The sequence below is a fragment of the Gigantopelta aegis genome, chromosome 8 (genome assembly GCF_016097555.1).
Source record: "Gigantopelta aegis isolate Gae_Host chromosome 8, Gae_host_genome, whole genome shotgun sequence".
Taxonomy (NCBI): domain Eukaryota; kingdom Metazoa; phylum Mollusca; class Gastropoda; order Neomphalida; family Peltospiridae; genus Gigantopelta; species Gigantopelta aegis.
The window spans coordinates 22,642,661-22,659,813 of record NC_054706.1 but is presented as its reverse complement, the minus strand read 5'-3'; the positions used below and the strand labels follow the sequence as shown (position 1 = coordinate 22,659,813).

Sequence of the window (17,153 nt, the reverse complement as noted above, 5' to 3'; positions counted from 1 at the left end):
AGTTTCCTAAGACTATATATCAAAGTTATCAAATGTTTAAAATCCAGTGGTGTCGTTAAAAAAAAAAAAAAAACAAAACTTTAGCTTTATATTCATTTTATACGTTTTCTTCTAATACTGTAATAGTTAAAGATTTAAATCATTTTATTGTTAGTGTTGCTGAGTACAACTCATATATGTACCTTAATGTGTATGCTGTCTAATTTTCAGTAGGCCCTATTGGTTTTTAACCAATAACTGTAATAAGTATCTATCTGGCTAAAGATAATACAAGAACTTACATTAAAAATGTAAGTACTTCTTTTGCTGAGTGCGAAAAAACCCTAGTTAAAAATATATTAGAAGATGTTGTCATTTTAATATTTTAAAGAAACACGCTGACAACTGACACAAAACTATTTGGAATAGACGTTAAAACGCCAAAACGTTAATTAATGTAAACAAACACATCGGTACCTTCTTTTACGTCCGCACGACTGCTATAAATTAAAAAAAAAACCCGACGCATTGTATTACGTCATTCTTTTTAACTATTGGAAACTGAAAATATCAAAATGAAATCATCGCGATCACGATCAGTTTCTTCCCGATCCCCATCTCGATCTGTGTCCAAATCACGAACTCGATCAAGAACTAGGTCTCCGAATGCGATAGAAGCCAAGCGGAGTAACAGAGGTGGTATAAAAGGCGGATCCAGGAGCCGAGGTCGTTCTAGGGGCAGTAAGCGAAAGAGGTCTCAAAGCAAAAAGTCTAATTCTCGTTCAAAGAAACGAAAGCGAGGAGCTAGCTCCAAAAAAAGTAAAGGCGGAAAAGGCAAAGGAAAAGGTGGAAAAAAACAAAAGCCAGCAGCAAAGCCGAAAGCTTCCAAAAGAAACAGAAGAAAAGAAGAAAATCCCAACTCCAAAGAAGTCACTGAAGGAAATGAGCCTACTCCCACAAAAGAAAAGGTTGAGTAAGATAATCGAGGAGGATTGCAGAATGTAGGCAGGCCTACAGGAAGCAATCAACAATTCACAAGGCCCTTTTAAGGGCCACCTACATCTCACGAATGAAAGCTTATACTTGATTCAAATACATCAACGTTAGACTATAAGAATAAGAATGTATTTGCGTAATACCCGTATATGGGCCCCTCCCGCCCCGGAATTGATCACTGGCGAAGACAGAGGCTAAGTCCTGGGTGGGCGTGCCTGAACCTCTGTGGATATGGGCACGTAAATAGAGTTTCCATTCCATTCCGTATATGGGCAGAGCAATAAACATAATCATTAATACAAATTTATATACAGCACAATAATAATACAAATACATGTATATATTTACATGAATTATATTCCCGTTTAGACAAAACCTAAATGATCTACCGAACGGGATTAATCCTACAACCAATCAGAACGGTTCTGAGCTACGCCCACCTTCCCGCCATATGCCTACATATCCAGACATCCAGCAAAAAGCAAAAGGATTTAGGGGCAAGAACCTCTTTTTTTAAGAAATTCATGTGCATACCGTAATAAAACTTCTGCAGCATAAACATTTATTCATTTATTTATTCTTATTTCAAACGGAAATTTTCGACTTGTGTCACAAGTTGTTTTAAAGTCATCTTTCCCTCATATCTAATCTGGCTGATTGGACGTTTCTTGGAGGGTGGGGGGGGGGGGGGGGGGGTGGGTGTCTTATTTTGTAAGAAAACATTGTATTTCAAAAAAAAAAAAAAAAAAAAAGAGAGCAGCACACAGTACATAGTAAATCCTAAAACACAGTCATACAAATAAATCAATGCATGCACGCACACACACAAATTGTTTAATGTTAATTTTGCTGTAGTAATTTATCATTGAACCAATGAATTCCGTTTAAGTAAATATGCTATCTGCACGGGGGCGCGTGCATGAATATTAGTAGTGGGAGGGGGGGGGGGGGTCTAGACTGGCGAGTGAAGTTAATAGGGGTGTCGATGCATGCTCCCCTAAACAAATGTATTGGAAATATATGGGTTTTTTAGCTTAAGCGGGGGATGGGTTGGTGGGTGTGAATTTATCGACCCACCAAACGCCTTCTGTACACGTGTCTGATTTGTGGGTTCTAAGTAGAGCAATTCACGATGGTATCAAACCTGGCCTAGAGGGTGCTGGGTTCGATTTCCAGTACAAGATCCAACTCAGTGTTTCAACGGCTCAGTGTGGCGATGTGCATACACTAGTAAGGCCACTAAACTGACTCTTCTTGTAATCCCACTGTCCTAGACATGAACAAACACAATAATATGACAATGATAGAAAACGCAATTTGTTAAAACGTAGGATTATATACTATTCAAAAACAACAAAAGGAACACACATTTAGTAAAATGTAAATACATTCTGATGCCAATCAATGCAATATATAATTTGTGATTTATAAAATGACATTTATAAGTCCATGAGGAATAAACAAGGTGTTTAAAAAGAGAGAAGTAATTTTTTTTTTTTTTTTTTTTTATATTTCCTTTGCAGTTTTGCAATACGTGTAAGGTAAACATGTAGATTGTGCATAACAAGTTTGATCAAAATTGATGCATCAAATTACTTACTGTAACTCCTCAAACGGGATGCACTTGGTGTTCCAAATGCGGATAGCACTTAACTGAAGTAATGTATAGTCTTTATGTAGTAACTGCCGCTGGAAGTGAACGAAGGGGCTATTTTATTATTTATTTATTTATGTTTTAATGTATTATTCTCCCCCTGGGAACCCATCCATCATCTATCTCTCTCTCTCTCTCCCTCTATATATCGCCTCTCTCTCTCCTCTCTCTCTCTCTCTATCTATCCTCTCTCTCTCTCTCTTCTCTATCTTCTCTCTCTCTCGCTATTATTTGTACTATTGGGTTTGTTTTTTTGTTTTGTTGTTGTTTTTCTTCTTTTTTTCATTAAAATTTTACAAGCAGAATTAATTAATTTTCAAATTATTTATTATCGCGTAATTGTTGTATTATTGCTTAAAATTTAACCAGCAATTTTAAAGAAGGCCGTTTAGACCCCTAGTTCATTAATAATGATAAGACGGTCCCACATGTGTTAACCCCACATCTTAATTAACAGCCCTAAAGATAAATAATAATAATAAATTCTTAATTTAAAAGGCAAACTCAGCATAATTTTGATAATCTCCCCTGGGAAACATCTAATCTCAATCTCATCTCTCTCCCTTTAAAAAAAACTCTCCTCTCTCTCTCTCTCTCTCTCTCTGGCATCTTCTCATCAATAAGCCCTGCTCTCCTCTCTCTCTCTCTCCTCTCTCTCCTCACCTCTCTCTCTCTCTCTCTCTCTCTCTCTCTCTCTCGTCTCTCTCTCCTCAACCTCTGACTCTCTCTCTCTCTAGACACATAGACATAGATAGATTGATAGATAGGTAGATAGATAGAGACACACACACACACACACACACACACACACACATACAGTCAAACCTCGTTACTACGACATTTACACCATCCGACCACAAATTGTCGGGAACAAACGTACATCAGTGTTATTCTGTTCATTACTCTGTTCAAATAATTACAGTCTGAAAACAACATTTTTATTCCGACAAAATAATTACAGATACCGTAGCACGTTGGCAGTACACATACAGCCACTTAGAATCCTTGATCTCGTAGTGAGCCGACTGTGTCACATGCTGTCCAAGCTACCGATGTTTGCGAAATCTGTAGACGTGTATTGCTTTTGCAAATAAGCCTTTAGTTAATCAATTAAAGGATTAACATCGAAGAATAATATCTGCTATGTTCATGATATTTTGTAAACGAAACAGGTACCAATCGAAGATGTCTTTAACCAAGCAATGATTATACTGATGGTGAATACGCCTTGTTTAAAGCTGCAGTGTCTGGAATATTTTTATTATTTAAGCATTTAGAATAGATGATCCAGTTCTGTTTGGTACATAAAAGGCCCACCACATCGCTATAGTTTCGCAATGCTCGCTTATCTACATTATCTAGGTCAACTGCAAACCCAATGGCCAGCTTGTTTTTCTTCTGGGACGCCAGTAGAACTGGGAATTTACGCGGTTTGCGCAGGCGCTGAGCTTCTCACATGATTTTGAACAAATTTAACTGTCTTGATTGAAGGGTCGTGGATTTTTAAAAAATCAGTTAACTCGAAAATGATCGATGTAAAGGTATTTGACGTCAAACATAGGATTGTTAGTGGTATTAGAGCGGAAATCTTTGCCAACTTTTTGGTTGTCGGGAATTGCCAAAAAAATACATAGCTTGGTCTCTGACTGTAATGAGAGCGTATTTATGTCCAAATGTCCGTCTAGCTCTCTTACAGTCAGAGTACTCGGGCTAGCACCGTAAATATGTCGTATTTTTTAGTAATCCTTTATTTTTCGTAATGTACAATGTCGTCTGGCTATTTTCGTCCCTCAGACCACCATCTTTCAACCTCGTTCTGAGAATATTCCCACGGCCTCGTCCATATTTAGAATGCTTTCAGGCATGGATGTTGCTGCAGCAATAGAACTTGTGAAGAATAAATATGCCTTTAATTTTGACTTACGAGCAGAACAGATTGCAATTTTAGAAGCTCTTATTGTTGGGAAAGACGTTTTTGCGTTGCTTCCAACTGGTTTTGGGAAATCGCTGACATTTATATTTATGCCATTAATTTTGGATGAGGTATATAGGCCTAATTCCTCCCATTCTCGTACAACCATTTTTTTTTTTGTAAATAATTTCATTTGTTTCTGACGTAAAAAGATAAGTAAAAGTAAAAGATTTGTGTCCAGTTTAGAAAAAAAATAGCTCAGAAATAAATAAATGAATCGAGCGTATTCTTTTGACGTTCTTCGTTCATAGCGAACACACGAATTTTTTTAAAGTGCAGTTGAACTTGTATTTCATACTTGTGCATGATATTATTATATGGTAACCAGACACTGAAACGTTAACGTTAAGCAAATCCATGAAAGGAGTTTTGATCATTGTTGTGAAATTAATTGTTTCAAAGAGCACGATCCTTTAAAATTAAATTTCAATGTTTCACCGGGGTCAGCTATGTTGAAATTTAACGTTTACCTTTTTATTTCTTCCATGATTTGAAGTAATTAACGTGTAGATGGACAGGCCAATGTCCGTGATTAAATTATGTATCATTATAGTTCAGTAAATACTTAACTGAATATTAATATTTGAGTTATTTCATAAAAAAACTTAGTATTTCTTGCTAAATGTCGTACGCTTTGCGAGCGGAAATGCACGAGACGAACTATTTCCGGTTTGCTGTAAAGCACTGTTGGTTAATAGACCGGAACCGTAGTGTTATTGCTTAACCTGTGAAAACGATGTTGTTGTTTTGATTAATGTTATGGATTATAAATAACATTGATATTAGAAATATATGTTTAGATATTCGCCGATTTATGTATCCGTTGTGTATTGTAAGACCATATTGTGTTTTTCTCAAGAGTATATTTGACATCATACTAGAGATTCAAAAAAGACCAGTGACGTCAATGTTGGGGTATAAATAGAAATGTTACGTCAGTTGTAAACAGTGGGATCCAAATTTTGACAATTATCAGCTGATCGAGCTAAACTTCGCAGTTATAACGTTTTATTGAATATTTTTCTTACATTTTGGACAGCATTGAGAGGTAAATAGACGATTGTCATTAGCTTCCTTTGCAATCTTTCTAAATTAATAGGTTATCCAATTTAAATTACTTTAAAGTAGTTTTGGGATCCAACTCAATAATTACTCTTTCTTGTTTATTAAAGTTAGGATAGATAATTAATTAACTGGTCATTGAGAGCATCTTGAGATAATGGGCGATTGTCTAGTCTCCTGGTGTTGTTAGTCAGTCACTGAGAACACTCAATTGATAATGGGCGATTGCCTAGTCTTTTGGTGGTTTAAATAAATATATGTAACTACCTATATGTAACATTATAGTTCTTTGGGGTATAACTCTTAACTAACTGGTCATTGATGATTGAGAGCATCTTGAGATAATGGGCGATTGTCTAGTCTCCTGGTGTTGTTAGTCAGTCACTGAGAACACTCAATTGATAATGGGCGATTGCCTAGTCTTGGTTGTTTAAATATATATCTGTAAGTGTATGTAAGTGTATATAATATTAACTGTAGTTAAATATTGTAGTTCTTTTGTGTATAACTCTTTAATGAACTGGTCATTGAGAGCATCTTGAGATAATGGGCGATTGTCTAGTCTCCTGGTGTTGTTAGTAGGTCGCTGTGAACATTCAATGGATAATGGGCGACTGCCTAGTCTTTTGGCTGTTTAAATAAATATAGATTTTTAACTGTGATACTTGTAATTGACATCACTGGTTAACTATATGTTTTCATAGTTTAGTGTTAATAGTATTCTTAGGTTGATATCTGCATAATATTTCATGTATAAAATTCCTGTGTTTTCAATGCAATAACAACCCGTCTTTAAAGTGACATCTTGTTGTCTTGTTCATTTTAACTATTATTTATGTGGTAAACGCCTTCTTGGTCACGCGTGCGTTCGAGCGTGCGGCACGCACTCCTCGTCGCTTACCCAGTACGTAGGTCCAGAGTAGTTGCACGACACACGGGCACACAACTCGCACGCACGAAATTCTACCACAATCATAGATTTAACAAAGTGTTGTTATGACGTTAAATTAAAAACTATTTTTGTAAAACATAAAAAAGATATGTAATAAATATATACCTTCACATACGTTGTTTTCGCTTCCTATTTATTGCACTCGTTTATTTTGCGAAAGAACATACGCGGTCTCGTGGTATATATTCTTGCGCAAAATCAACTCGTGCAATAAATAGGAAACGAAAACAACGTTATGTGAAGTTCTGTATATTTATTGTCTATTTGTAAATGAATTCGGACCGCCTAGGTCCCACAGACGAGCAAGTGTTTAGGTCTATCGCCAATCTCATTTTCAGAGCCACTGCTCGCCCGGGGGTATGACAGTCCATGCAAAAAAAAAGGAATTTAATGAAATAATTAGTATTACAATTAATTAATTATCATAAATGATTTACTCAACTTTAATAAGTTTAATACAAACAAAATACAAAACGTTAACCCAACAATTTTACTGAACTAAAACGGACTTACAAAATACCGTTACCAACCATTACTGTCACGAGAACGAGAACGAGAAAGAGATTTACGTGCACATTCAGACATGCACACGTCTATCCTGGTCACAGGGACCGGCCTTGGCCGGTTCCCTCTGTCCAGGACAGGAAAGAGTTGGGGGAGGGTTGGAGAAGGGACGCCTGCACTGACAAGTGCACGGGAGCACCAGCAGTCCAATGTTGGTGACAGGCGGGGTGTAATTGGTGCTATGGAATTTTGAAAGTCCCGTAGGATTATGTCAGAGGAAGAGGTGCGCGTTTACATGAAGGAAATTTGGCGCAATTTTGATGGTCGTTCTAATTGAAATAATGAGAAGAGCCAATAGGTTTTGCTTTTAGTAATCCGAAAGTGGTTCATTATTATGACCGTCTTGATTACTGTCACACAAGCATGCACTGTTTATACTTTTTTGTTTTTTAACATATTTTTGGGGATGGTATGGGGATAGGTCTAACTCGGAATTATACATATATGTAGCAATTGTAAGTTAATGACAAATAAAGACAGTTGTATGAAATGATCAAAATTAAATAATAACAAATAAATAAAACAATATCAATAAAGGATAACAAGAGGACAAAGGATTGACAGGAGACGGAACCCAAGGGAAACACCAAGACTCCCGGACATGCACAGTTGCTTCGAGTCTCCCCTGGGTTGTAATGCCACGAACTTAACAGTTCAGGCTCTTTTAAGGGCCCCTATAGGCAACCTAGGGAGACATGTCAGCACCACATAGGTCCAATTAACGAGCCTACCTTTCCATTTAAACAGACCGTTCGAAATTGCGCCTAAATTCCTTCATCAAAATGCGCACCCATTCTCTTTGGCTTAATTCTACGGGACATTCCAAATTCCATAGCACCATACCACCCTCCGCCTGTTACCAACTACGGTACCTGTGCCCCTGTGCCCAGGACATGTGTGCACTACAACAGCTTGCTCTGAATGTGCCTGTTAAACAATCATTCCATTCCAATATCAATAAAAAACAACACAAAATGAAACAACACCATCATTTGTTTACAATAAAAATAATTTAATTTAATGAGTATAGTTAATATTGATTACAATTACAAAAAGTCAATAAAGAAACAAAAATTGAATTACAAAAAATACTGACAATATTCAGTTGAAGTTGTAAACCATCGCACTTATTGAAATATTTATTTTTATTTAGTTCATTACAAATCAAGTGAACGCCACATCAAACCATAAAAACACCCATTTGTCTGCATTTAATTGCAAAACCATTGCAACAGGTACAGTAACAGTAATAACTATTGCTAAGACAATTTCAATTTAATGTTTTAGGTACATTTTAAGACACCCAGAATATACTTTTAATACATATAAAATTAGTGTTTTCTTGATAAAATGACATTACACTTGAAAGCTAACAATGTGTTCACAAACATTTTGCATATAATTCTTCAGTGTCATTTAATTCAGTTTTAACCACAATTGGACTCATGGTATTTTTCTTCAGCAGTAGTAAAAAAATTAGTTATTTAATTTAGTTCAGTGTAATAATGAAATCACATAATAAAGTCCAGTTCTTGTACAGCAGCCAGAAAGTCCAGTCTCTGAGAGCCAACCCATCCAGACTTCTTCACCATGTTACAATGCTCTGTTAAAAGAAAAAATAAACTTGAAATAGAATGTTTGAAGCTAAAAAAGAATATTTGAAAATGAAAATTGATACACTTGAAGAATAACTTTTAAATTAATATAACAATGTAGAAATTTTCAAAAAAACATTTCCATTAACAATTTTAACAATAAATTACATTAAATTCCAAAACAATATATCACTTTTAATAATGAATAACTTCATTTCAAAAACAAAATTAATTAATTATAATATATTGATGTATATAAGTAGCAAATACAAAACAAAAGTACAGCTGAGATACATGATACATCCTTAAGAAGTTTGATAGAGAAACACACACATACATGATACATCCGCATAGTCTTAGAATGAACACACTACATTTTTCCATTAGCAGAAAGGATCTTTTGTATGCACAGGACAGCACATACCAACATCGTTGATATACAAGTCATACATTACCATACCATAACAGACCCATCAAAGGCTGGCATTCAATTATTATCATTATCAAGTAATGATTTGTTGTTGTTGTTAATACATTGTTTCAACTGTAACAGCACCAGACAATGGCTATTCGCTTTCTTGAATATGACCTGGCTGTAATTGATGACACAATATTACTTGAATAATAAAAGTTTACAAGGACAACTTATTTTATGTTATGATTACTTATGTGCTTAAATCTAAATCATTAGCATGTGTAAATATTTTAAATATTTATAAAGAAAATTTAGTCTTGTGATTAAAAAGTAAACCCCAAAACACCTAATAATCCAAATGACAGTCAGCTGTCTATAACAATATTCAGACGTGGATAATTCCACTTTAGAATTGTAAACTTTAAAAACCAATTTTATACATAGAAATTAATAATTTGTTTTCTGTTGTTATTGCTGATCACTGATGGAGAATAATGATGAACAGAAATATAAATGGAAATAAATGGAATATAACTGAATATTATAAGCGATTGTTATTACATTTACCAACTGAAGTATAATTTAAAATTGCAATTAATTAATTTTCTCCACTTATTTGAAATGACATTGCATTGTTCAGCTGATTATTCTGCATAACATGTTTAAAATAAATGTATAACCTATATGCAAATTATTTTGATATTTAATATTATTAATATTCGTTAATAAATGTATTTGAACATTAATGTATGTGACGGAACATGCTCTTAATTTTGTTTTCGCCTGTGGCGATATTAATTGTTTTAGAGGGCCGTGTGCAGTTCCAAATTGCACTTAAGCCCAGGTGGCCAGTAGTTACGTAATACCTCCGCGAGTGCGGTTTTTACAACCGTGATTTCTGGCGAAATGGCGACAGCCAGTCTGGCGATCTAAGAAAATATACTGTTCTATATTTATACGAGTATTTGGTAATATAAAGCTTAGCCAGTCATCCTAGAAGACCTGGGTAAACTGTAGGTTATTGTCTTTATTGTGATAGGTACCAGTATTAATTCTGTGTTACAAGGTTACTGAATGAGTAGTTAAGGTTTAATTAAAAATTAACCAGTTAGGAATAGAGTTGTAATTCCTTTATTAATTAAGTTCCCCTGGAAGCGTTTCTCAATTATCACACGTGTGGGTGTTGTGTCACGGTGAAGTGATTAGCATATTGTGTAAACTAGACACCTAGAGATTAACTAATTAAGTGATCAGTTCTGGGTTGTTATTATTTGTTGTTGTTAATTAACTACTGCGGCAGTACATTTGTCAGGGTAGGTTAATACAGATTCCAAAGTGTATTGTGTTTTTGTTGTGTTTTCTAGTGAACTAAACGTGTTATAATAATATATACTTTATATAAGATCTTATCTCTGATCATACCTAGACGATATAACCGCCCGTTACAGAGAGATCTAATAGATATACAGTTAGGAGAGATATTTGGACAATCGTGTTTCATTCAGTTACGGGTATTATAGGATCCCCGTGACAGGAGTAGAAAATTGGGGCGCTCGTCCCGGATCTGAAACGGGACATGCATACTTTAAAAAAGTATTGTTTGTCAATGGGGGCTTTATAAATTATTTTTACAAATAACTAGAAGTAGCAACGTTGTTCACTAGAAAATTAATTAATAATAAGTGTCATATCTAAACATGGATAAGAATTTGCTGGATAGGCCTACGCTCAGTGTAGTGGAGATTAAGCGAGCACGTAAGGCCGAATTAGTTGAAATCGCGGGTGAGCGAGAAATTGATTTAACATCAGCTAAAACCTTAGGAGATATAAGAACAATTATTATCCAGGTTTTTGGTGATAGTCCTGTTATGGAAGACAGTGAGATTGTTCCAGAGATAGAGATAAATGAGTTAAGTGTGGAACAACAATTAGCTTTTAAAAAGCTTGAGTACGAAAGAGAAGAACGTGCATTAGGTAGAGAGAGAGATAGAGAAGATAGAGAGAGAGAGAGAGAGAGAGAGAGAGAGAGAGAGAGAGAGAGAGAGAGAGGAGAGAGAGAGAGAGAGAGAGAGAAGAGAGGGATAGAGAGAAAGAAGATATAGAGAGAGAAAGGGAAGAGAGGGATAGAGAGAGAGAGATAAAGGGAAGAGAGGGATAGAGAGAAAGAAGAGAGGGATAGAGAGAAAGAGAAGAGAGGGATAGAGAAGATAGAGACAGAGATAGAGAATTCCAGTTAGCAAAATTAAGGGTGGAACATGAGTTAAAGTTGAATACTGAAGAAGTCAGACGAGAAGTAGGAAATGGGTTTAACATGTCGGAGGCTTATAGATCAGTGCCTGTATTTGATGACCAGGAGGTAGATATGTTCTTTCAACTTTTTGAACGGGCCGCTAAGCAGCTAAATTGGCCGCAGTCTAAGTGGACATTGTTAGCCGTGTCTAAGTTTAAGTGGAAGGCTAGTGTAGCTTATAATTCAATGAGTGATGAGCGAGCAAGTCAGTACGACCTAGTTAAGGCGGCAGTGTTGAGGGCGTATGAATTACGACCTGAGGATTATCGTTTACGGTATAGCGAGTTGAGAAAAACGCAGGGTCAGTCTTATAGTGAGTTTGTGGCTAAGAAGGCAGGGATGTTTGATAAACGGGTGGTGTCTCATCAGATAGAGTCATATACCGAGTTACGGGAGTTGTTGATCTTACAGGACATTAAAAATGGATTACCAGTTAGCTTACGTATTCATTTAGAGGATCGTGATGTCAAAAAGATAGAGGAGGCAGGCATAGTGGCAGATGACTACGTGTTAATACACAAAGCTCAGGCAGTACAGGGTAGCTCTTTACAACAGGGTGATAAGAAATTTCAGCCAGGTTTTTCCCGGGAAAGTAACTATCGGGGAGAGTCATCTAGTTGGTCAGCTAGTCAGGCAAGGAATGCACCTGGTGGGCAAAGTAAGGATAAACCTGCATTATCAGCCAATGCACGAACTTTTCGTCCACATTGCAGTTACTGTAAAAAGGATAACCATCTTGTCGGGGACTGTTTTAAAAGGAAACGCGATAATGCGCAAGTGGTCGGTTTAGTGAGGTCAGCTCCGTTAGCGAGAGAGTTAATGGTTAGTCCCATGGCAGAGAAAGTAAACCCGTATGTGTCCACTGGTATGGTTTGTGATGTGAAACAAGAATTGAGTCCTAAGGCAATATCAATCTATCGAGATACCGGTTGTAGTCAGTCGCTGATCACGTCGGAGTGTTTAGCTGGTATTAAGAATTCAGATACAGGACGTAGTTTGGCATTAACCTCGGTTACTGGAGAAAAAATGGTTGTCCGGTTACATAACGTTTTCTTGTGTTCGAAGTTTGTGACGGGACCAGTCATTATGGGTGTTGTGAAGGATTTGCCTGTTGAAAACATAGGAGTTTTGTTGGGTAATGATTTGACTAGTCAGTGTTGTCAGCCGAAATGTGACCAATTGTTAATTAAAGACAGCCCTTTACTAGTAGGAGAGAGTGAGGTTGATGAGATTAGATATCCTGCGTGTGTAATGACTAGGGCTATGGCCAGAAGGGTAACACGAGACCCAGAGGATATTTGTGATTTGTCTGATACGTGTGTGAGTCATGAAATTGGAGTGGATGAGGTTATCAGTAAAATGGTAGATAAGTCAACTGAGGAATTAAATGTGGTGGAACCTGTTGATCTCCCGCAGAGGGGAATTGAACCAGTTGTGTTTGATAGAGGGGATTTACCTTGTAATAGACAAGAGTTAATCCTAGAGCAGGGGGCTGATCCAAATTTGTTGGCAGCTCGCACTACCTTGTTAACTGTGGACAAGGGAGTATTAATGAATAAGAGAGTTAGAGATAGAAAGGATAGGAAGCAACTGAGCCATGCTCAGAGCAAAATAAAATCAGTGTTTGATAGGAAGGCTAGGAGTCGGGAATTTAAACCAGGGGATAAAGTGCTGCTGTACCTTCCCATTAAACGGGGTTCATTACAGAACAGGTATTTCGGGCCCTATGTTGATCATAAACGGGTTAATGAGACAGGGTATGTGATAAACACTCCTGGTAGGGTTAGGAAAAGTAGGTATTGTCACATCAATTTGCTAAAAGGTTATTTTGACAGACTGCCGATAGTTTCAGAGTTACCGGTCCAAATTGAGAGTCACTCAATTTCCTGTGATGACGTCAAGACTGCAGAGATCAAATTAACCAACAGCCAGATTCTAGCAGACTTGAACCCCCAGCGAGAAAAGTTGACTACGCTGATACAAGACAATGTTTCCCTATTCCTAGAGTAGAGGAAATATCCTTTTTGAGGTGGGGGTGTGTGACGGAACATGCTCTTAATTTTTTTTCGCCTGTGGCGATATTAATTGTTTTAGAGGGCCGTGTACAGTCTCAATATGCACTTAAGCCCAGGTGGACCTTGTTACGTAATACCTCTGCGCGACGGTCGTCGAGCTGTACTTTCCAATACACACCCGGACCAACTGCGCAGGCCATGTGACCAGTAGTTACGTAATACCTCCGCTAGTTCGGTACGATCGGGGTATATTTGGCGAACTAGGCGACAGTAAGTCTAGGCTTGTAAGAAAAAAATACCGCTTGGTTACTGGGGAAATATATACCTCATAAGATTCGGTTCTGCGTGCTGTCTCCGGACCAGTCTGGGATTTTATAATAAATAGCTAGGATTTTAGAGATATCGGGGAGAAACATAGGAAGGCTTTCAGGGATCGCTGTCCGTCCGGACTGGTAATTATATATTTTCGGCTCTGTGTATAACCGTGATGTGATTGATGTGACTTTAAATATTTTAATACTGTATTATACCAATATTATTTAGACGGTGCTGCCGGTCATCTGACGCAGTAAACTGTAGGCTCACTGTCTAAATAATTATTAAAGCTTAGCCAGTCATCCTAGAGGACCTAGGTAAACTGTAGGTTATTGTCTTTATTGTGATAGGTACCAGTATTAATTCTGTGTTACAAGGTTACTGAATGAGTAGTTAAGGGTTAATTAAAAATTAACCAGTTAGGAATAGAGTTGTAATTCCTTTATTAATTAAGTTCCCCTGGCAGCGTTTCTCAATTATCACACGTTACTGAATGAGTAGTAAGGGTTAATTAAAAATTAACCAGTTAGGAATAGAGTTGTAATTCCTTTATTAAGTTCCGCTGGAAGCGTTTCTCAATTATCACACGTGTGGGTGTTGTGTCACGGTGAAGTGATTAGCATATTGTGTAAACTAGACACCTAGAGATTAACTAATTAAGTGATCAGTTCTGGGTTCGTATTATTTGTTGTTGTTAATTAACTACTACGGCAGTACATTGGTCTGCGTAGGTTAATACAGATTCCAAAGTGTATTGTGTTTTTGTTGTGTTTTCTAGTGAACTAAACGTGCTATAATAATATATACTTTATATAAGATCTTATCTCTGATCATACCTAGACGAGCCAGCGGGTATAACTGCCTGTTACAGAGAGATCTAATAGATATACAGTTAGGAGAGATATTTGGACAATCGTGTTTCATTCAGTTACGGGTATTATAGGATCCCCGTGACAATGTAAAAAAACAAAAAAAGCTTAGTGGTTCGTTTGCAACCATCTCTAGCCAACAAATTACATAGCTTGGTCTCCGATTGTAATGAGAGCGTATTTATGTCCAAATGTCCGTCTAGTTCTCTTACAGTAAGAGTACTCGGGCTAGCCACACAGCAACACTAAACCACCGAACCCCGACCCCCGTCCCCACACACGCCCAACCGTCGTCCAGTCCAGTCATGTCCGCATTCAAATAGTTCTTCAAGTTGATTATTTCATGAATTAAGTTGTTGCGGACGAGGCAAAGGAGGATAGGTCAGTCACTGTAGAGGAAGGTTTGTGTGTCTGGTAAATTCCAAAATGAGAGCGAAATACCCCCGGAAGGTTCAGCGGTTATCGAGAAGGAAAGTCTTAAATTTTCAGTCATTTGAATCGACGCTGTCGACTAAATTAATAATAAAACAGCCAGAACAACAACGGTAATTGCAGTATACGACGAGTATACAGATTTTATTGAGAGGGCGAATTACCTACATTACATAAGATTAACGTGGCTTTAAGGGAGGAATGTGGAATCAACATATCCATATCAACTTTACGAAGAACACTCCATGACCTCGATTTTAAATACCAACATATGTCTACAACCGGAAAGGTGATTTTTGAGGACGCCAATATGTCAGACAGGAGACTGTCCTATCTCCATGAAATATCCAGTTTACGAGAACAGGGGTATTTAATAGTGTATCAAGATGAGACCTGGGTGAATGTCAACCACACAACATCCCACCACTGGACAGATATCCACCCGGGCACAAGTACCGCCAATCACCTGCCGAAATCAGACGCTGCTGATCGAGGTCCTAAACTCTGTTCGGTGACTGGGAAGGGAAAAAGACTTATTATTTGTCATGTTGGCTGTGATAAATATGGATTGATAGATGGCTGTGAATTGATCTTTGAGGCTAAAAAACAGACGGAGACTATCATGGTGAGATGAATCATGAAAATTTCATCAAATGGTTTGAAGAACAACTTATGCCTTCTCTACCAGAACCTTCTGTTATCGTCATGGATAACGCAAGCTACCACAACAAATTAACTGAGATTACACGATGTCCTGCACTAAACGCTAAAAAGGAAGAAATTCAGTCGTGGCTACGAAACAAAAATATACCTTTTGAGAGTAACATGACAAAGCCAGTTCTTTATGAACTTGTGAAAAGTAACAAATGTGCAAAGCAATTTGTTACTGATGATATTGCTGAACGCCATGGGCACTTGTGTCTAAGACTGCCGCCAAGACATTCTGAACTCAATCCGATAGAACTGATCTGGAGTCAAGTCAAAGGGCACATAGCTCGTCATAATGATGATAAAATGACCACGGTGCGGAGAGAACTTGCACATGCATTGAACTCTGTCACACCTACACACTTCTCTGACGCAGTTAAAGTTAAACATGTAATAAAGATCGAAGAAGATTTTAGAAAACAAAATAGTTTTATAAGAAAAAAAATACCCCCTGTGATAGTCCCCCTTAACGAAGATAGTGATGAAGAAATGAGTTCGTCGACTGATTAAGTTATTTCTCCATACCCATCAGGAGTATTACTTTAATGTATGCATGAACTCTTTAACACCAAAAACAATTTATTTCCATATCATTCACTATCAAACAACCTAACAACCTATAAACTAATCGACTAGAAATGCATATAGACTACACATACATACGAGAGAAATGTTTATTTAACGACACGCTCAACGCATTTGATATACGTTTATGTGGCGTCAGACAAAACGGTTAAGGAGCATTATGACAGTGAGAAAGAAACTCGCTACCGCTACATGGGCCACTGTTTCCAATAAGCAATTTTGATAAGCAATAAGGGACGTTTTATATGCACCATCCCATAGACAGGATAGCACATACCACAGCCTTTATACATCAGTTGTGGTGCACAGGCTGGAACTAGACACAACCCAATGGGTCCACCATGTGGGATCGATCAGTCGACCTACCATGAGCGAACGCTTTACCTCTGAGCTACGTCCCGCTAGATATACAAAAGAAGTCTTAAGTGGGGTTGTGGTTGTGCAGAGGGTCACACCTCCACCAATCGCATGCATACCATATTCTTCTCTCTCTCTCTCCCTATAACCATAGATTAAAATATGTTGAGTGCGTCGTTACATAAATGACGTCTCTCTGTCTCTGTCTCTGTCTGTCTCTCTGTCTGTCTCTGTCTGTCTCTCTCTCTCTCTGTCTGTCTGTCTGTCTCTCCCCTTCAGCGCGCGCGCTTGTGTATTCCACAATATAATTATAATATTTGATACATATTTTTTTTTCAAACTGAAGTTTTGTCACTTGAACTCCCCACCTGAATCCGCGCCTGCTTCATGTTT

At 37.4% G+C, this 17,153-nt stretch overlaps 1 protein-coding gene across 1 annotated transcript; it reads left to right on the top strand.

Annotated features, from left to right (window-relative positions):
- The first annotated feature begins 554 nt into the window (after window positions 1–554).
- Window positions 555–956, top strand: LOC121379545 (serine/arginine-rich splicing factor 6-like). The gene has a single exon (XM_041508188.1). The coding sequence runs from the start codon at window positions 555–557 to the stop codon at window positions 954–956; it is 402 nt and encodes a 133-aa protein (XP_041364122.1).
- Window positions 957–17,153: the final 16,197 nt, after the last annotated feature.